This window comes from Amphibalanus amphitrite, unplaced genomic scaffold (assembly GCF_019059575.1).
Source record: "Amphibalanus amphitrite isolate SeventyFive unplaced genomic scaffold, NRLGWU_Aamphi_draft 000531F_arrow, whole genome shotgun sequence".
NCBI lineage: Eukaryota > Metazoa > Arthropoda > Thecostraca > Balanomorpha > Balanidae > Amphibalanus > Amphibalanus amphitrite.
In genome coordinates this window covers 150,989-171,480 of record NW_024882025.1, presented here as the reverse complement: position 1 = coordinate 171,480, position 20,492 = coordinate 150,989, and the positions used below count along the sequence as shown (strand labels likewise).

Below are 20,492 nucleotides of genomic sequence, written 5' to 3'. Positions count from 1 at the left end.
GTGATCCTGTCCGTTTACAAATCTATCGCACACTCGAAAACTGTGTATTAACCACACACATGCGTCAGACAAAGATCATGAGCATACAACTGAGTGGCGGCAAAACAGGCACTCAACATACATACCAACGGATAACACCGCAAACTGACGGATAATTACACCGATTAGTGCCAACATGGCAAACTGAGTGTGATGAATTACGGCAGCTGGATATGAATTATGACCGACAGATTAACACAATGGTGTGGCGTAAAATTCGCCACTACAGCCTTCCGGCTGGGGCAGTAATACCGCTAACTTGAGTACTAATCATCAAACGTGAGATCAGCAGAGTCGTCAAGCAGTGACGAACAAATAATACAGCTCTGTCAATTTGAGACAGAATTCACTCACCGGCAGTCAGCACAGCACTGCAAGACCCATCACTAAGACGCGGGCCCCGCCTCTGTTTTCTAAGAGATTCAATGCCTCTAGGAGAGAGTCCGGTTCACAGCGCTACTCGGACGGAGTAAGAGACAGTCGCACTGCCGGGAAAGCTCAAACATTGACACTCGCTGACACATCACTGGGTGGCTGAGGACGGGCCACCCTGCATAGGCTGGGATCGGACTCCAACTGATCAGAGATTCACACAGACTTTGGCGAGTAGCTCATCCATGATCCCAGAAGCTAACATATTGAACAAACGATCTACTGACTAGTGGTGATTCAGACTAGTTTGTGCAGCGAACCTCCACGGTTTGACTAGTGAGTCAGGCTGACTATAGGTAGCTCATTTCGCAGACCTACCGGTAATCTCAGTGCGCCGATGACGCCCGTTAAAACATCTCCGCTCTTTGGCCTGACTTACTGACTGGATAAGGCCCGGCTTTCAGGTGTGACTCTCACTGACTGCCAGAGGCCAGGCTCTCCGGTGTGACTCTCACTGGCTGCCAGAGGCCAGCAGCGGCGCCTTGCTCGGCGACCAGCTGCGCTCGTCCCCGGAGCCGGGCCGGCGGCGGCGCGGCGATCCGGAGCCGGACCCGGAGCCGGAGCGGGGCCGGGAGCCGGCCGAGCCGGGGCCGCACACCCTGCCCAGGAAGGCCGAGACGGCCGCGCAGTACTCCTCGCGGTGGTAGCGGTAGTGCTGGACGTGGGGCGAGTCGGCGAACCGGCGACTGGAGACCTCGACACCGCGCGCCCGCCTACCGGCCATAAACTGGTCCACGTCCTGCAGACAGGCGAAAGACGGTAAGGCCAGAGAAACATCGGAAATGCACCCTGAAAGACATCAGACGCAGGAAGGAAATGGACAAGGGCATTATTTGATTAACCCTCGCCCTGGCAGGGCATTTTTCATAACACGGCCTGGCAGGGGGGGGGGGGGGGTCGATGCGACCCCCCCCCTCGCGATTGGCTCCTATGGCACCTAGAAACACCAAATTTGGTAGGTAGGTGGGCCTCATGGAGTTCTCTCCCCTGTGCAAATTTGGTTGCTCTAGGTCAATATTTAGGGGGGTTTTGGGGGGTATAAATGTAAAAATTTCGCTAAAAACAGGTCAAAAGTTTTTCGCTTATAACTTTTGATCTAATTAAGATAGAGCAAAACGAAAAGCACCAGTAAACTCAGCACGTCAAGGCGCGTCGAATGATATACTTTTTAGCTTGCTTAAGTGTGCTTAAAGTTTTTCTTAAATTTTAAGTAAACTTAAATTTATAAATTAAGTTCATGTTAACCAAATTGCATCATATCGTATATCATTCGATTCGGCTGATCACTAGGAACACAATGATACCATTTTTTAAGCTCTAGCGTCATTATGTGCCAAGTTATTGACAAAAACGTCATTTGACCTCAGTTGACCTCATTTGACCTGACCCATGGATAAGAACACCAAACAAAGAAGCACCAAGTGACCTGCTGTTAAGTACTGTGGTTTCAAAGCACAAAAGTGATAGAACGAAGCGGATATCTCCAGTATTTTCCGAATTTAGTATTTTCCCATAGGCTTAACATTACGACGTAATGACCTCTAACTGACCTCAGGTCAGTGACCTCAAAAAACCCGAACTATATGTTATACAACTTGGTGAACTTAGCACATCCTGAAAGTTTGAAGAAAATCAGTCCAAAACTGTGAGTTGGACAGGTGCAAAAAGAAAATTGAAATTTGACCATGACCTTGTACCGGTTTTTCTGACCTGGTGACCTGACCCAAGGTCACCCGGACCTGAAACTTAGAGGTCATATGTAAAAAGGTTGCCCCATAGGCTGTGCCAAATTTGGCGGCGCTGCGCGCCGCCGTTTTTACGCTAGCTTCGAAAAACCTTAGGGGGGGGGGTCGCATCGACCCCCCCCCTGCCAGGGCGAGGGTTAAAGGAGAAGACGGAAGCATCTAACGACCGAAGAAAAAACATAGTCGAAGGTCATCCACCGCATCCCGGAGACACCCCTCTCAGCCTGGATCATGCCCCCCCCCCCTCCGTGCTAAGTGCCCGCCGATGCTATCCCTCATACTGACCTGCGCCGGTGTGATGTCATCCTTGTCCGAGTAGATGAACAGCTGCGGCCAGCGGTCCGGACACTCGAGCAGACTCCAGGGGTGTGTGTCCGTGTCCGCGGAGCCGAGCGTGCACCACCAGAGGTAGCGACACAGCACCAGCACCACGAACAGGCAGGCCAGGAACCACCGGTACCAGGCCGCTCCTGAAGGTAACAACACAGCACGACAGGTCAGGCCAGCAGTCAATACACAAAACCACTAACAGACAGGCCAGGAACCACCAGTACCAGGCCGCTCCTGAAGGCGTGACACGGTACGTCGTAGTGACACGGCTGTTCAAAACCCAAAAAACTGCCTAATGACACACGAATGTTCAAGCCCGGAAGAAAATCTGCTAAACCATTCGATAAACGTCCTCTAAGCCTGTACAGACCGTACATACCGCGTACAGACAGCGTACAAGCCGACCTCTCACCTTTGGTGCACTGGTGGATGGCTCTCCATCCGCTGGTGACGCGGCGGCGGATCGGGCCGCTGTCGAACACTGCACCTCGCACGTCCAGCGAGAGGCGCCGCTCGCGCAGCCGGCGCGTCAGGCACCGGTAGACGAGCGCGCCGCCGTTACTAAAGCAGTGGAAGAGCACCGGGTGCACCTCGAGCGTGAGGTCGGTGATGAGGTCGATCAGCTGGTCCGACACGTCCAGTAGCTCGCGCGGCGTGAAGAAGATGTAGTTGGTCGGACTGATGTACCGGATGGTGACGCATCTGAAAGGTGAGGTAAGTGAGGGTCACAGCTGCTGGAGAAGATTAAATATTGAAGAGAAAGATGGAGATAGATGTGCAAGAAGACATGGTGATATATCGACAGTGATAAGTGACACAGTAATCTTAGAGAGACCAGACGATTATGATACCAAAGTGGTGTAGGGGATAGTGGCAACAGTCACACTCTATTTGGTGACATAAATTGAGTGTAAAGGCACATAAAAACAAATGTTCAAGTAGGATCAGATGCATCAGTGCAGCAGTGAAAGAGACTAGATAAGATGAGTAAAATGAGGTCTACCTCAGCCTGATAGTAAGTGGGCTTCATAAATCATATTGAGAGCTTGGACTTTCAGGACAATATCAATTGCAATAACAGGGAACATGACCAATATTTATGACAGCCTTCACTGCCTCATACCTGAGGAGCATCCACTGGCTAGTGACCTTTGTGCTTATTTAGCAAAACTTACCCCAGATCCTTATACATCTCTGCATATTTGGACAGGTGTCTATCCTCACAGCCTGCCCAGCCAAAAAGGAAAACAACTGGCTCCCTTTCACTTTCTCCATAAGTATCTTCATTGAACTCTGGTGAAACTGCTGCTGGAAACGTTACATAGTACTCCAACTCATCTTCGTCTTCCTCAGGATCCATATTCATCTTTGATGGGTACTTTCTTTACTGTTATAAAATGGTGTAATCTGGAACAATTAAATGAATCATTTGTCAACCTGCTGCTCCACACTTACAATAATGCAATTGAATGTTCTCTGTAGTAAATGTCTAAGGACTGCCTGTAGTTGAAGCTTAGTTCATTTTGTACTGGTAGGGTGGGACAGATTCTCTCCTAGTCCTAACAAGACTGCTAGGGGATAATCTGTCTGCAGGAGAGAAAGTACCTAGACATGGGGGCTGGGAAGGGTAAACAAAATGGGCCCTGGGGACCTGGACTGGTCTATTCCAGTTGGGGAAACTACGAGGAGCCAAACAAAAATTGGATTAGCCAATCAGCGGCTGGAGTGGGCAGGGCGATGACCATATATGGTCATAAAATCAGACAACTTCATCTTTTCAATGAATTTTAGCATTCAAATGAAAAAATAAGGCATTAGAATGTTTTTTAACCACACAAGGCCTACACTCACCCGGTGCATAATTAACTGGCGGCTCTAAACCCCAGAGTTACAACGCAAGGTCAAACCGTGATTGGCAAATATGGCGGATTGAAACAGACGCGCCAAAAAATGTAAGCAACACCGTGGTTTAAAAATGTCATTATCTTTATTATTTTGTTTATGGTTTTTCTAATTGTAGTTAAGTTATTATTTTAGAATTAAATATTTTTGTTTATTGTAATTAAATAAAATCTTTTAACAATTTTCTTTCATAAAACCAATCCATTTATTGAATGGCCAGCTGATTGTGACGCCCAGAACCTGCAGAAAAGCCGTTTTCCTATCGCCATTTTCGAGTCAATTCGCCAAATTTAATCAAATCACACTAATTCCCAGTGAAAAATGGAAGCCTTTTCTCTCCAATAAGTGGACGCGATACTGCAAGTACCGGCTTGTTATACCGTTTTCCACCCTTAGTAGCGGGTCTGCATTTATGCCCATATATGGTCATCAAAAGTCCATTTATTGACCAATCCATTTTTTGACATTCGCCTCGTAGTTTCCCCCGACTGATTCTATGGAAAATATGCAGATTTAAAAGAACAATACCTATGCAAACAGCCTGGTGTCTCAGTCTTACATTTTCTTAGCAGCAATTACTTAGGAGTACTTCGTTGTACATTGAATTATAAAAATGTTTACCTGCTTTGGGTTACCTACCTTGCTATTTCTCTTCTGCAAATAAATTTCACTGGCACTCAACCGGACTTCGATAAATTGGATAAATATATATATATCACCCAAGATATCACCCCACCCAAGGCAAAAAAACCTGTAAACAAAAAACTAGACATCTTCGGCGCAGCTGCTTCGAGCAAAGCATAAAAAGCAGCTAGTAAATTAAATATAATGTTCATTACCTAAAAGTATAGTCTGAGACTTTAAAAGATAAGAATTTAAAAAAGACAAATGAAGTTCATTTTTCTGATTTCGATTAAAATATTTAGTTTTTATATCTTGTAAACGGTTTAAATTGCCTAACTGCTTACCATTTCTCATCGAATCTCTTTCCTTTATCTTATTTCTAGGCAAATTTTATTTTGTTATTTCTTTCGCTTTTCATATTTTGGTAACAATAGTCAGAAATCTGTAAAAAGAAATTTTAAGAAGAGAAACTTGTCTATATATCATGGTTACATACGAACTAATCATAAAATGAAACCGAGCTTGATTAGATTCATAGGCGTCGTCAGTTACTAAAAATGGGAGGTTGCACCTCAGGCATTACCTCTAAAATGGGTGTTATGAGGTGTACAAGGGCGTTTAAATGGTGTAATTCAGTGGTTGCTTCAGTAAATAAGTGAAATACTCTGATGGTCAATTATTTTTAATTTAAAAACCATATTGGATGACGGAGAATTTCCCACAATACAACCACGCTCGAATCCGCCATTGAAACAAAACAAGAAGATCGCCTCTGGTGCGTGTGTGACAAGGCCCTGTGTGTGAGAGGTAGGGATTCATGTGGGTGTTGTTTTTAATTATGATAGCTCTCGGTGGTGTTGAGGTGCACCGGTAATGTGCTGGAACTGTATTAATCATTCCTCGTTTTAGCGTACCTATAAGTTAACGCTACAACTGATGAGCCAGAGTGATGGAAAAAGATGTGAGGCAAAGGAATCGGCGTCGTGCCCGAGCACAGCGCATGAAGGCTGTAGGTGAGAAAAAATGTGAGAACGGAAACGAAACTGGGGACGATGAGGTGGGAGTGCTGGAAAAACCTCAGAGACCTATTCATCGGCGAAGAAAGCTTCGCGAACCTCTGTATGAAGAAGATATCATTGATGGATTCGCAATAGCATCTTTCAAAACTTACAGTGATTTGGAGGTGAGTCAAATCATTTTATATCATTGCTCCTCTCAATCTGAATTGCACATCAACATCATTCCCATGCTGATGCTTCTATTTGCTGCTTCATGATGCTGCTTCCTTACCATTACCTACTGCTGCTGATCTGTGACTGAGGAATCCTCGTCATCATTGGCTGCACAGCTTTCTTATTAACCTAATTTGATCCAGTGGTGGCAGAACACCTTCAATTAAGGGGGTCACTACTCACTGTCGACTTTTTGTCCCGTTCTGATTATTTCCATGCAACGCCCACAGGGCTAGTGTTAAAATGCCAAAATCAAAGGGGGCACAGTGCCCTGGTGCCCCCCCCCCCCATTTGATCTAAGTTGAAACTCAGAATACCCACCATGTGTTTGCTTCCTAATGCAGGAACTATGAGTTTTATACTTGCCTTGAGGGATCTACCTGCTTTTTTATTGTAATGGTGTGTTACAACTCAAGTGATACCTATACCTATGTTCTCAATTGAACTTTTGGCTACCATCTCTTTCAGTAACTTTTCAGCCTTTAGATGCTGTTATCAGCTTTAAGCCTTTCCAAGTTTTTGAGGAAATAAAAGATAATGATATGCATTTTGTGACCATCAAGGTACCTTGTTTTTCCTTCCTGGCTATGTGAGATATGGCTAGTGTGGTTTTCAATATTTGGACAGGTAGCCATTGACATTGCAATAGAAAGATTTAATGTTAAGCTACTGATCAGTACTTCATGGTCAACGGTTACATGTTTCACCAAACTCTCAATTACCTTTCTTAGCCTGAAGTTTGAGCCTCCTCAACTTCCATTTATATCCACTTGTACAATGTAGGTACACCCTACAGGCTACACACTCACATGTAATTGCTTTCCCTGGGCTGTTGTTACCCCTCAGAATTGCCATTTAGTAGCAGGTAGGTACATAACATGGTTTTTGGTCATGCCCAACAGCATACTACATGCTGGGAAACCAGCCCCAGTGTCTTGGGATGTCATTTGGGTTTATAAGGTATGATTCAATAAAGCCTCTGTTTTCCATGCCTCACTAGTTTCTTGACTGCTGTCTCTCATCTCCTTGTGACATCCCTGTCTAGTCTGACTGTCTCATTTGTCAGTCCAGCCTTGCTGGGAAGGTTTGCTTATTTTGGGCTCAGTAACACCATTCTTGCATTGAAAGGATGGTTGGCTTTTCTCGATGATGCGCTCAATAAGATTTGTCAAAAGTGAGTGAGTCATTGACCCTTTGGTGTGAGGTGATGTTATGCCAAATTGAGGTATCTGGAATTTTCTGATCTCTCTGTTCATTGGCGACTCTTTGATCGTTGCTTGTGCTTCCAAGAGGGTTTCAGGTTATTTCAGTGTCTCCATCCCAATGCTACGAGTGACGAGGGCTCGCCAGTCCATCCCCTTGTTATGTGTGTGACAGGTCCGTCCGTCAGTCCGTCCCACTCACTGTTGTGCGACGGTTCCGTCAGCTCGTATTCCGTCCCGCCGGTACGTATGACCTGTCCTTCACTCTGTCCCGCTGGTATATTTGTTTGATCCATCAGTCCAGTCCGTCGCACCGGGCACCGGTACCTACGGGTCTCGAGTTCGCGAGTCTGTTCCACCGGATCGCGTCTCGGGTCCGCCAGTCCGTCCCACCGATTGTGCCTCGAGTCAGTCCAGTCCGTCCCATCGACACATGTCTCGGGTCCACCAGTACCTGTCTCGGGTCCGCCAGTCCGTCCCATTGACACGTGCCTGGGGTCTGTCAGTCCATCCCACTAGTACATGTCTCGGGTCCACCAGTCCGTCCCATCGCGTGCCGTCTCGTCGTTCCGGCGTCACAACTCGCCGCCGTCTCGCCGTCCGGCACACACATTAAATCGCCATTAGCAGGTGTCGACGATGACGATGCAGACATTATCCCCGGCGGTGGCGTGTTCCGGCGAACCGCCTAATTCCTGTGGCCGCGGACTAATTCTGCCCACCCACGCCAACTTGTGTGCAGTCTGTGCCGGCTGCCCGGGCCGTCGGTCGGCTTTGGCCAGCTTGGGACGGCATGGGGCTGAGTGACCTCCTCCCTCACGGAGATGACTACAGGATGGCTGAAGGCAATCGTTTGACGAAAATTGTGTCAATCATGGCAAGCGTGTTGGTTTCAAATGCCTGAGATGTGTTTACGACTGGGTTCTTCGAATTTTGTCTCGTTATAAAGTTGTTTTGCTCGAACTGGAGTCACTAAAATTCAGCTCAGGCGTCCCTGCCGAATGTCGATGTCGGTGACTGATGTCCCGGTGCGGGGTGGACGGGCCAGGTCCGCCTCTCGCCACGTCCGGTGTGGGCGGCCTTCGGTGCACCGCACACTGGTCGGAAACGCCCTCACGAGAGGCCAAGGGCGATTCCGGAGTTTCGGATTATTTTTTATATAAATCGATTTGAAATTGATCAAATTATTATACTTAGGCCAAAAAAACTAATCCGGGTGACCAAAAATAGCTGTAATCAGCCCCCGAAGATGGGGTATCCCAGAACTCGGAAACTGACGCGGAGCAAGAGGTTTCTTGAGCCGGATATTCAGAGTCTTATTGCTGATAGACACCAAATTGAAATCCCACATATTATGCATCAAAATGTTCGTTATGAAGCTGCCGACTGGTCAGTGTAAAATTTTTGGTATACTTTTTCCCTAACTAAGATGTACTATAGCTTTTTATGAAGGCTCTCCTACAGTGATTCTGGAATGTAACTGCAAAGTTTAGGTAAGGAAACAACAGGTAGTCCCATCTAGTTCCACTCTGATTTTTTGTGAGATGAAGTAGGATTTAAATTTACACCAGGGCAACATAAAAGCTAACTGCGCATATTTGCGCAAAATTTGCAGGAGCCGCTCTTCCTACCCAACTACCGCCCGCCCCGGCCCCAGTTTCGGCTCGGCCGCCGCGCCCGGCCTACGCTGACGTGTGTGGCCTGCACGCATCCATGCGTAGTTGACTGGTCATTAAAAACAGATGCGCTTGAGTTTATGAATTTTGTGAAAAGCGTGTTTTATGTATGCATTTATGTATGTATTGACATCAAAAGCCTTCCACATATTGCGTGGCGATTACGGCTTGCATTTAGAGAGCCTTGCTATTGACAACCATCACTCGGCTGAAGAAAGTGGAAATTGAAACCTTCGTGAATATAAGACGCTGCAAATATAGGACACCTGTCACTGACGTTGGGTTACCTTGGGCCGTCTTTTTACATTAGATCACAATTCCGGTATTTAACCCTGGCCGGACCGATTGGTTTTCTACATTGACCGGGGAGGGTTGGTACAACTCCCTCGCCGTTTCGCCTCTAATTGAGCTAGAGCCTCGCGGAAAAAAACAAGCTTGTGTGCCGTTATAACTTATAAGACGCAAAATTAGGTTTTACCCGATTTTAAGGTCTTAGGTCAGCCAGTGACCTCTTAGGTCAGGTAAGTGCCACAAGGCACGGGCTCGGTTTTAGGTTAATTACTTGCTAAAAATGGTCGCACTGCCGCGATTTTGGCATAATCGTGTTTGTCTAACTCAGGCGCGTTGAATGCTATACTGGCACTATATTGATACAAACCAGATAATTTAATACTAAATTTAAATAATGCTATACTTGGTGTTCGGGTGAAGTCAACTTAACCCTCGCCAGTCGCCGGCACAGGCCATTTTGCGTCCTTCGACGGCACAAGGGGGGGTTGGTACGACCCCCCTCGCGTTTGTCCCCTGATCGAGCTAGAGCCTCGCGGAAAAAACGAGCGTGTTGCCCGTCACGAGAGGAAGCCGATGATACCCAATTTTAAGGTCCTAGGTCATCGGGTGACCTTCCAGGTCAGGTCAATGACCCGAAAACCGGGGAAATCGGGACCTGTTAGAAAGTCGTAAATTGTGGCTGCTATGTGGTTTTCCGGGGTGCTGATCACGATTATCGTATTAGTTTTGATCAGAGATGATGTCTTTAAGCATTTAGACCAGGTCGGGTCAGGTCAGGTCAGGTCAACCGGTAGGGGTTGTGACGGGTATTCGTAATACGTGGCAACCGCCTCTGCAGACAGCTTCGTAACATGTTACGAAAGCGCCAAAACTACTTCGTAAATGTTCAAATGGTTGCTAAATTAGAATTCAGCTCCAAAAACTAGCCTAGAAACATGTAAAACTCGAAAAAGTGAATCGAGGTCACCCGAGGTCACCAAAGGTCAATGACCTGACCTGACCTTCAGGTGACCTTGACACCCATCCTAATGTATGAGAGCAACATCAAATCACATGTTTGAACGTTTGAAACCACAAAAAGCTTGCAAACGCGCGGCTAATGCGAGCCGACATACGCTGAATCGCGATTTCGGCCAAACATGGTCACGGAAAAGAGGTCACAGGTCAAAGGTCATTGGGGTCAGGGTCATGAAATTTTCAGGGTAGGTGTAGAATTGATCAATGCGAGGGTACTGAAAGTTTCGTCGCGATCGGCCGCTTTTTACGCGAGTTATTCGCGAAAAACCTTAGGGGGGTTGCATCAACCCCCCTGTGCCGGCGAGGGTTAAGGTGTTAACCTCGGGTCAAGGTCAGGTCGGAGCCCCTCAGGTCACGAAAATGGTTGAAGGGGGTCATATCGCATATCATTCGATTCGGCAGGTCTTCCTGAGTCCAATGGTGGCTTTCCCGACTCCCTAGCTCCATCTGATCAGGAGTTATTGACGAAAAACTTACATGGCCTTAGTGACGTCATAAATGACGTCACGCAAAGTCAACAATGCTAAAGTCAAGCACTGGACCTTGCAATGAGTGCATGAAACCATTCCCGGTGCCCGAATAGCAGCTCCCAATTTCCCTTGTTGACTTAAAGTGGTGCTAGATCCTGTATTATACTCAATTATGACGTCATAACTTAACAGATTCAGGTCATATATTTAGTGCTTAACATCCAAATGATAGCTTACATATGACAGAGAAGGTATGCAAAGTTTCATGAAGTTTGCTTCACTAGTTGTGGAATAACAAGCAAAAAACTTTTGCAGAAAGGCCGCTGGCCTCTCGCTGGAGCGTTTCCGACCAGTGTGCACCGGTCCGCTCCGGTGGGATGAATGGCGTGAGGCGGCGGCCTTGGAGGGCGAGCGACACCGCCGACCGGGTCACCGACCCGAACACCGCGCCGACGGCGGCGACTGCGGGTCGACGGCAGACCGCGGGTCGACGGCAGACTGCTGGTCGACGGCAGACTGCTGGTCGACGGCAGACTGCTGGCCTCCGACGGACCGACGGCCGACGGGGATCGGAACGGCAGGCTGCTGGCCTCCGTCGGCAGACTGCTGGCCTCCCGCGGGTCGACGGCCGACGGACGGCCGACGGACCGGTGGACCTACGGCGGGGGCTGGAACGGCGGCTGGCCGGTGTTGGAACGGCGAGTCATCAACCCGCTCTCTTCCTGGAGTCGGAGTTATCCATCTGAAACCGACCGGAAATATGGTGATGGTGGCGACTCACCTACCCGGAACTTGGAGGGATTGACCTGGGATAGAGTCGAAACCGTGACATATTGACATGGAACCGCTCGCAAACCATCTGACTGCTTTGGAACCCACCTGAAACTCGGAGACGCTGACCCGAAACCGACCCGGAATCAGGACCCCCATCCGGGAATCCCAGTAGAGTCGTGACTCGTGATTATCAATCCATTCGCTGGAGAGGTGCTCCTCAGCTCAGTGTCAAGTGGATATTAGTCGGCCCAGCCGCTCCTTTATCTCAAGTAGTTGATTCTGAGATCCGCGCCTCGAGTGCGGACACAGCGGCTGGCTGAAGCTCGTAAATGCGGGATTAGCCGATAGGATTTCTACCACTGATGACATCATTGAAGGGCCGATTCAGCGATCGCCGTTTGTCCGGTGCCGATAACCGCTCAGCGGAGGGCTGGGTTGTGATTAGTGGGTGGGCGTCTCCCGTGCGCCGGCGCGAGGTATGTGACCGGGCGAGGCGAGTGGGCACGGCGGTATGAGACGCGGCGTGGTTGGAATGCCGTGCCGGACATAACTGCCACGCCGAACGGACGCCGCCGCCGCGTGGGCCGAATGACGACCCGACGCCCGGCGCGGTGTCATGACACCGGTGTCGTGTCGTGTCGTGTCGTGTCGCTCTCCGTCGTGGTAGTCAGTCGCCCGTGCTGCCGTGCTGGTTGGGAGCCGCCGTGGCCCTCTGAGCCCGCCACCGGTGTCGTGCTCCGACGGCCGCAATGCATGCCAAGTGCGCGGCTGCTGCACGCCCGCAGGGAGCGAGGGAGTTATGTGCGCCGCCGTCACGGGGCGGAGCCGACGCCGACGCCGGCACGACAGAGCTGCAAACCGGCAGAATAGAAGTGCAGACCGGCACGACAGTGGTGCGATTAGAGGTGCAAATTGCCGCCGGCGGGCTCTCAGCGCCGCCGCAATGGGTGTGTTTCAAACCGGACAAGCTGCTGGGAGAAGGTCGTGGTTGGTTTGTTGGTATGCAAATTGCGGATGTTGAGCCGGAGCTACGATCAGGGCCGGGTCGAACACTCCGGAAAGATATCACCTGATGTCAGTGTGGGTGGGGACTGGGGAGTGGGGCCACGGTGTGGTGCGCTGTGATTACGATGACTCGAAGCCCACGGCAGTTCTCGTGTTCTGTTATCGCTTAATTCCGTGCGTGAAGTGATCGTGAAATGTCTACTTTCATTCAGTCTGCCCGCGTGTTCTCCAACCCAGTTACCTGCTCCGCCCGTCATTATAATGTTTTTCTATGACTCTCATCTGACTCTTTCCACTGACATTACTGACTCCACTGACTCTCTCCGTTCCATGTTTCTACAGCGGCCGTTGACTCTCATCTACCCTATGGCTCTCCTCTGACTCTCTCCGCTGACTCTCCGCTGACTCTCGCTGACCCCCGCCCCGTGTTCCGACAGCGGGCGGTGAAGCAGGCGGAACGGCGGGGTCTGAAGACGCTGGAGCCGCTGCCGCCGCCCGGATCGACACCGGCCACCGTCCGACGCCGCCGGAAGAGCAGTGACGGACGCACCCAGGTACTGTCTCATGCTACGGGACCCGCCCCCGGCCCGGGTGTCAGTGTGAGGTCTAACGAGTGAAGCCCTGGGCTGTAGGAACCTCGGTTCAGCGTTTGATGCATGCCGATGTCCTGACTCGAGCGGGGCGGTCACAGCGGGCCTGGTTCCCAACACGAATTCCCCGGGGAATGTAAACGCTTGTTTTCCTGCCAGAACACTGGTGTTTCCCTTCGTTTCCTGGCGGGACTCAACCGCTGCTCTGTCCCGTGTAAACAACGGGAAACGCCACATATCATCCCTCGCGTGTTGAACGTTTTATTGTGGCCAGAGCCGTGCCTGTATTGGAGACCGACGTGTGGTCCGTGGCACTGTAATCATCTTTTGTTTGGTAGCACCAGGGTATTGAAATGCTGCAGCCTAGTTCGTTCAGGTGTTGAAGTAGTTATATTTGGTTATTGCTGCGTTTCTGTTCTGTTTTCTTTTGTTTGTGCTGAGCAATAAGTATACTGACTGTTCCAACACTCGCTTCCATTCGCTGCCTATGTTATGTAACTGTTAAGTTGTTCCAATGTTTGTTTCCAGTCCCTGCTGTGTTACTGCCCAGGTGTTGCAGTGTTTGTTTCCAGTCTCAGCTGTTACTGTCCAGTGTCCAGGTGTCCAGGTTGTCTTGTGTTGACGTCTGTCCGCGCCTGTCATGGGAAAACCCTCGAATCTGGTGCGCCGAAATGCTCGGCTCCGAACTTTTACAACCGAAACTGCTAACCAATTCCCAGGCAGACCAGACTGTCAAAGCCACACGCGACACCGGCTTCGTGAAAAGAAACGTCGCTGACACGGGTAATCGCTGTCAAATGCCGGCATGAAAAGGCGTTCTACACGCGGTGAAATCCGCCGGAGCGCTGTCGGCGTTATCGGCTTGTGCGACAAGCCTTGTCGTGTCGTCGGCACTTTTGTCGACGAGGCGTGTCATGTTGTCGGACCGGCGTGTGCCGTTGCTTTAGGTCAGGGCATGATAATCCCTGCCGGCTCGGCTCAGTCACGGGCCGGGGAAGAGGGAGGAGGCGCCCTGATCTACCTCTAGCCCCGACTGGCGAGTGGCGATCCGCCGTCGGTCGGTCGGTCTTTGTCGTTGGTCGGTCGCGGAGGTCTGACGCTGCCGCCGCCGTCGGCGCCGATAAGCCGCGCCGGCCGTCGGTCCGAGGATAAGCTGTCATGTTGTCATGTCACACGCCACCACTTACCGGGTACAATTAATACGACTACACGACGGTGCGTCAGGCGACCGGCCGGCCCGGCGACTGGCCAGGGGTAACGGAGGGCTTGTGGCCGCGGTGAACTGGTGGTCTGAGGCCATGGTGGACGATAAAAGCTTGCTAGAGGGAACGATGGGCTCTGTGGCAGTGGGAGGCATATTGAGTGGAGTGTGGACAGTGGAAATCTTGGTTGGCTGTGGGATTGGGTTATGTGGTTAATGGTTATGGACAGCGGCGAATTGTGGCCATGGCTCACGTTAGGAAGGGATGGGGTCGAATCACACGAGCGTTACAGTCCACGGGTGCAACTGCAGCGCACACATCGGCCCTCAATGGCTAAGTGGAGGCTGCAGGTCTTCTGGAGGCCCTATGGAGTCCCTATGGAGGCCGTGAGGAGGCCATGTGGAGGCCGTATGGAAGGTCTATGTCGGCCCTATGCCGGCTGTGCGGAGGTCGTGCGGTGCACTGCCAGTGTCGGTGCAGCTGGTGGCGCTCAGTGCACCAGCCACCCTGCCAAGTGGTGTGTATTTCGGTCCGTGCCGCCCCGCCCCCTCCCTCCCACCCCCGTCCGTCCAGGCGGGGCCCGGTGCTGGTGCTGGTCCCCCGCCGGTACCTACTCCTCTCAGCAGTAACGGCTGCCGCTGGGACACATTCTCGGATAGGCTGTGTTATCGCTGCTGTTGATTCGCTATGAAATTTCGACACTCATTATCATGGCCAGCAGAAGATATCTGATTTAAGCTAATCAAAGATAATTCGAGCATCACCACGCCTCGGTGACACAGGCTGCAGGTGGGAACAGATATGGAATCGAGCGGCTCTCAGTCTGTTCGTGTGCCTGGATTGTTTTGACAGGCTGAATGTGACATGTGTCTTGTTTGACTTGTTCATTTGGCACTTACTGTGAGTTATATAATAATGTGTAGGCGTGTTTCCTGTGCTTGCCAGCAGGGTTGTGCTCGACTAAAAAAAATTGCCGACTCGACTCATCATTCAACTTCAGAAAGCCCTGACTTAACTCTGACTCAAACAAGGAGCTGATTTTTTCCCTTGACTCGACTCATGACTCAAGCGGCTCAATGAAAATATGAGTTGACTCAAACTTGACTCATTTTTTTGTTGAGTCAAGTGTGTTGTCTCAAAATTGACTCAGATAAAAAAGTTGTTGAGCGGGGGAGGGTGAAAAAATCTGGCAGCAGGGCCAGGCCTAAGTTGTTAAGCGGGGGAGAATGAAAAGCTTATAGATATATAAGATGAGTCAGCTGACTCATGTTCCTAAATGTTTTTGACTCAACTCAATGTCAAAAGTTATTTTACTGACTCAACTGTGACTCAACTCAACACCTTAATATTTTTGTCTGACTCAACTGTGACTCAACTCAACAGCTCAACATTTTATCCGACTCGACTCAAACCTGACTCATCTGAGTCAGAGTTGAGTCAAATCTCTGACTCGACTCATGAGTCAAGCACAACCCTGCTTGCCAGTACCTTGTTCAATGTTTGAGATTTATTGGACTCCGCATGAAGTTGATGATGATAAGCTAGGATGGGGTAAATTACTTTTTAATTTGCAGGAGCACGCTTATCTTTTATGTAGAGTGCATTCGGCCGTGTTATCCAAAGTTACAGCATGAATCATAAGATCCACGCTTCAAAAGTTGATTTTAATCTGCGTACTTAGTAGTGGACCGTCTTGAATAACTTCATTGATGCATGTCCAGTAAGCAGAATCATTTGAATAGAACAACAAGCCATGCATTCATAAAACATGAACCGAGTAGGTATTGTTGATAGAACAATCTGAAAAGGATACCTATATGCATTAGGGACAAGGGTCATGTATTAATTTACCATCGTAAGTTAGAAGTTTGTAGACAGTTTGCGGACATGCAAATTGGCGCTAATGGGACAATAGGGACATCATAAACGCATATGAAGTATGGGCATGACTACGATTGACCGTCTGTTCTCTATCCTCGGCACCTGATCCGCCCCAGGGTGGCTGTCCGCTGTCTGTCGATCACTCCGATCGCTGGTTTGGACACCTGCCTTCTGTGGAGGGCCGCGGCAGGGTCGGCCGGGACCCCACAGGTGTGCCGCTCTGACCGTGGGTAGAAGTGAGTCAGATGGGCTCTGATACACTGTCTCAGCAGTGTCAAGGTCTGTATGTGTGATATATTTTTCTGGTTGTTCGAGTGCTTAATAGGTATGTCATTGTTGGAACTCCGCATTGTTATGCTTTTGCTTTGTTAGAGGGTGCTTTTCCGTCTGCCTGTGTGTTCTGTGTTAGGTCCAGCGTGATTGTGACTATAAGTTTCAGCCGTCAGTTACGTTAACTTGCGTGATATTTTGTGCTGCACTATTTTTTTTATAGTGCCACAGTTCTCTTTAGCAGCATGTCACCCCCGATGCTAACTCATGCCGTTCTCGTCTGTTTTCAGGGCGGAGGGCACAGCTCCGGCGATGGCTACTTCGTAAGTCCCCACCGGCCGACTGTGCCGCTACTGGTCCGCAGACAGTATATACGGATCATAGAGCTCACGTCACCCGTCACAGGTATCCAGCTTATTCAGCTTTGTTCGGCCGAATAAGTTGGATACTCGCGCTAGTCTCTGAATTGGCCAAAGGCCATGCATGAGGTGATGACTGCATACATGAGAGTGGGGACATGTCTAATGTCCATGTAAGCAGACTTTTTGAAGTTTTTGTGGTTGAAACCGCTGAAATTGCTGTGAAGCCGTTTGCGATTTTGATATTGCTGTGCATTGTGAAGACGCACATTGTTCTCAATGTGGGTGTCGGTACTCAATGTGATCCGTGTCGGTACCACTATCACTTTCCTCCCGACTCTCGACTCCTCTCCCGCTGAACTCCTCCAGGCCGATCCGACGTGGCTCCTCTCCTCCCGCCGGAGAGGCCGCTCCGATCCCAATGAGGCCGCTCCAATCCCAGTGAGGCCGCTCCTGCTATCTACCGAAGGTAAAGTCCGTGTCTCCCGTCCATCGAACAGTCGTGTCCCCTTTATCCTTTTGTTTCATTTGGTTTCAAGGTAGGGATCTCTGCGATCAACAGTTGACGCGTCTCTACCACTGATTTGCATCCTTTTATGGGCTAACTAACTACAAGCGAACTGTGCTGTAAATATTGATCTGTAGTTGCTTTGTGACGATGATAAGAATTTATGAAACCTCAGTAGCGTTTCTCATTTAATGACCGTAGAGGCCCTTGTCTTCCGTATCTTGACACTAGCATTTCATCACACTGTTTCTCGCTTCCTCACGCTTCCAGTGTCGGCATAAGATCCGGTTGCAGATTGGTCCCACTCTGTCGTCTGCCTCGCCTCTTAACTCCAAATCAACGACTGCCCCCACCTCTGGATCCTATACTGTCGTCCGCCCTAACCTCCCTCCATACCGATGGCTGCTCTCAGCTCTGTTCCATAATGACCGTCGTCCCCGCCTGTTTCAGTGCGACCACAGTGCCAGCGACGACGGAAAGGTACGTCAAAGTGTGCAAAACACAAGGTGTGTTGTATGTTTCCCGCGGGGTGTGCTGGAGAAGGCGGGTTTATTTTATATGTGTGCTGGTCAGTTTGATAGTCACCAGTGACACTAGCAAAATGGCCCTAGCCTCGGATACTGTCCTGTTATAAAAAGCTCTCCATCTCGGGGCATCTGTTCATAGGCGCCCTTGAAGTCGTCGCTCGGTGGCGCTTTGTTGGCCTCCCATTTGTCCGTTTTTGTGATTGTGAGCGGATTTTGTCCAGCGTGCGGTCTGCAGTCACATAAAGTTTTTACGGCCGGCCGCGGGTGATCGCGGCCACGGCGGCGCCCTCACAGGCTGTTACAGCGGGCTCCGTCGGCGGCCCAGGCGGCCCGCCCGGTCCCCGTCCTCTCGTTCCGACCGTCCCGGCGCGGCCCGGCGAGCGGTCGGTTTGTAGTCGGCGGGCGCGCCCCTAAACACGCCACTTTACCGCCTGTTTTTGTAAACGATGAAACAACCTAATTAGCGTTTGTTCTGGGTTCATTTTCGTTTGAAACTCACAAACTTGGCCGATGGCAATTCCAAAGTTCGGACGGTGTTTGGCTCGGAGCAGTCGGCGGTGGCCGGATAGTTGGCGGAGTTGCCGCCTGGCGGCGCTGCCGTCACGTCGTTTGGGTTCCCTTTACGAGCCGACGTCAGTTCGGGCCGAGTGCGCCGTGTTTCTGGACGTGCGGAGCGGTGCCGAGCCGTGTCGCTGGGGATTCCGTGTGTCGTTGCTGTTCCGTGTCGGTATCAGCGGGAGCGTCGGCCCTCCGTCGTCAGCCTGACAGCGCTGGCCGTGCTTCGGCTGTGGAAAAGAGATCCAGCTCAGTGTCGCTGCGCTGGAGACCAGAAGCAACCCCAGTCTCTCTGTGTTTGAGAGGAATTCGACCAAAAGCCCGTCTCAGTCACTCTGTGTGTGAGATCGTCTGCCGACTTGCGACTGGAATAATTCGTCTCAGTCGCTCTGCGGTGCTGGAAATCAGAAGCCTTCTCAGTCTGTCAATGAGAGTAGCCGGCGCCCAGAAGCCGTTTCTCTATTGGTAATAGTGTCCGGCGACCAGCAGCCGTTTCTCCGACTGTGTGAGAAGCCGACTGGTGGCCGCGGACGGCGGAGTGGTGAGCGCTACGGCGCTGGTCTGTGACCGGTCCGACGCCGCGGCAGTCGCCACCACGGGGTCTCTGGAGCTGACCAAGGTGAGACCAGACGGAGACTGCGGAGGCTTCAGTGCCTAAATATTCATGAAGTTAACCCGGCAGGCGGTGGGCCTCCCAGCCACCTTCCGCGCGGTGGGGGGGGGGGGGGCTTTTTTGCCCCCCCTCGTATTTCCGAAACTACTGGGCGGATCCGGAAAATTCAAACGGCGTTCGATAGCCCTGTCAAATTTGTTGAGGGAAACAAAATTTCATTTACCTCGGGGTCACCGATGACGTCACAGGTCAGGTCAAAGATAAAATGTTTCACCGTTCACGGGGCTTCTAGGGAAAGCGCTATAACACCGAGTAAAACGCATTTTGTCGAAAATCAGCGATAAGGCGTCAGTTGTCTAGTACATATGTTGCTATTAGAGGTCACTGGTCATACCAGGTCAGGTCACAGGTCAGGTCACCAAAGGTCACCAAGGGTCACCACATGAACCCAACTTTACAAAGGTTGTGCGATGCATGTTTTATGGCCAGTTTTTCATTTCCAACTCAATGGTTTTGGTTATAAGACCATCAGGTACGGTTTAGGTCACTTTCTGGTGGAGGTCAAGTCAAGGTCAGGTAAAAAAGGTCAAATTTCAAAGTTGATATTTTTGCCTAAAATGGGTATCGATTCGATGCAGCTCGTCACGGGGAGTCTAATGGTGGTCTTTGTTTTGCGCTACGAGGTCTAGAATTGCTAAAAATTGAGTTTGAAAATTTGACGTCATCAATTTTGAACAGTTTTTTTCGCTATAACTTGGCCAAAAAAAGAGGTATTGATCTTAAATTTGGTATGTAGATAGAAGGCGGTAGGGACTATCACATATATTCCGTTTTTTTCGAAATTCAAAAAAACTTTTTGGATTTTTCGGCTATTATTTTCAAAAAATCTATTTTTTGATTTTTGGGGGTCAAAATCCCAAAAATTCGAAAAACCGAAATAGCAGTTTTGTAGCCCTCTTGATTCCACACCTTTTATGTTTGGAACATTTTTCTGTATCTCTAAAGCTGTAGGCCTGACAGCTCTTCCCGCGAAACCTTTTTTTTGGGTCGAAAATGGCAAAAATGACGTCACTCTGACGTCATTAGCGGCCAACCTATCATAGCCTTTGGAAAAATTTTTGGTCACCATGTGCGCTAGCTACTCCCGGGAGGGTACTGAAAGTTTGGTGACGATCGGCGCAGCGGTTCTCGAGATATATCGAAAAAACTAAAGGGGGGGGGGCAAAAAATTCCCCCCCCCCACCGCCT

General features: G+C 49.9%; 2 protein-coding genes across 7 annotated transcripts in view; one reads left to right on the top strand and one right to left on the bottom strand.

Annotated features, from left to right (window-relative positions):
* Positions 1–25: 25 nt before the first annotated feature.
* LOC122393344 (transmembrane protein 53-like) lies at positions 26–5,311 on the bottom strand. Of its 6 annotated transcripts, none has more exons than XM_043389282.1 (5): positions 5,088–5,311; positions 3,722–3,953; positions 2,959–3,248; positions 2,502–2,686; positions 26–1,210 (listed from the first exon to the last, which is right to left on the bottom strand). In XM_043389282.1, the coding sequence occupies exons 2-5, from the start codon at positions 3,910–3,912 to the stop codon at positions 923–925; spliced, it is 954 nt and encodes a 317-aa protein (XP_043245217.1). In that variant the 5' UTR covers positions 3,913–3,953; positions 5,088–5,311; the 3' UTR covers positions 26–922. The 6 variants fall into 6 exon arrangements, with proteins under 6 accessions (XP_043245217.1, XP_043245218.1, XP_043245214.1 ...); XM_043389283.1 differs by having other exon boundaries at positions 5,070–5,219; XM_043389279.1 differs by having other exon boundaries at positions 5,131–5,155.
* A 311-nt stretch (positions 5,312–5,622) lies between these two features.
* LOC122393340 (extensin-like) overlaps positions 5,623–20,492 on the top strand; it is a 30,401-nt gene continuing 15,531 nt past the window's right edge. Inside the window, exons 1-4 of the mRNA XM_043389273.1 lie at positions 5,623–6,255; positions 13,177–13,293; positions 16,973–17,005; positions 18,000–18,029. Of these exons, the coding sequence (XP_043245208.1) occupies positions 6,022–6,255; positions 13,177–13,293; positions 16,973–17,005; positions 18,000–18,029 (414 nt within the window). The 5' untranslated portion in view covers positions 5,623–6,021. The remainder of the gene's footprint in view (positions 6,256–13,176; positions 13,294–16,972; positions 17,006–17,999; positions 18,030–20,492) is intronic.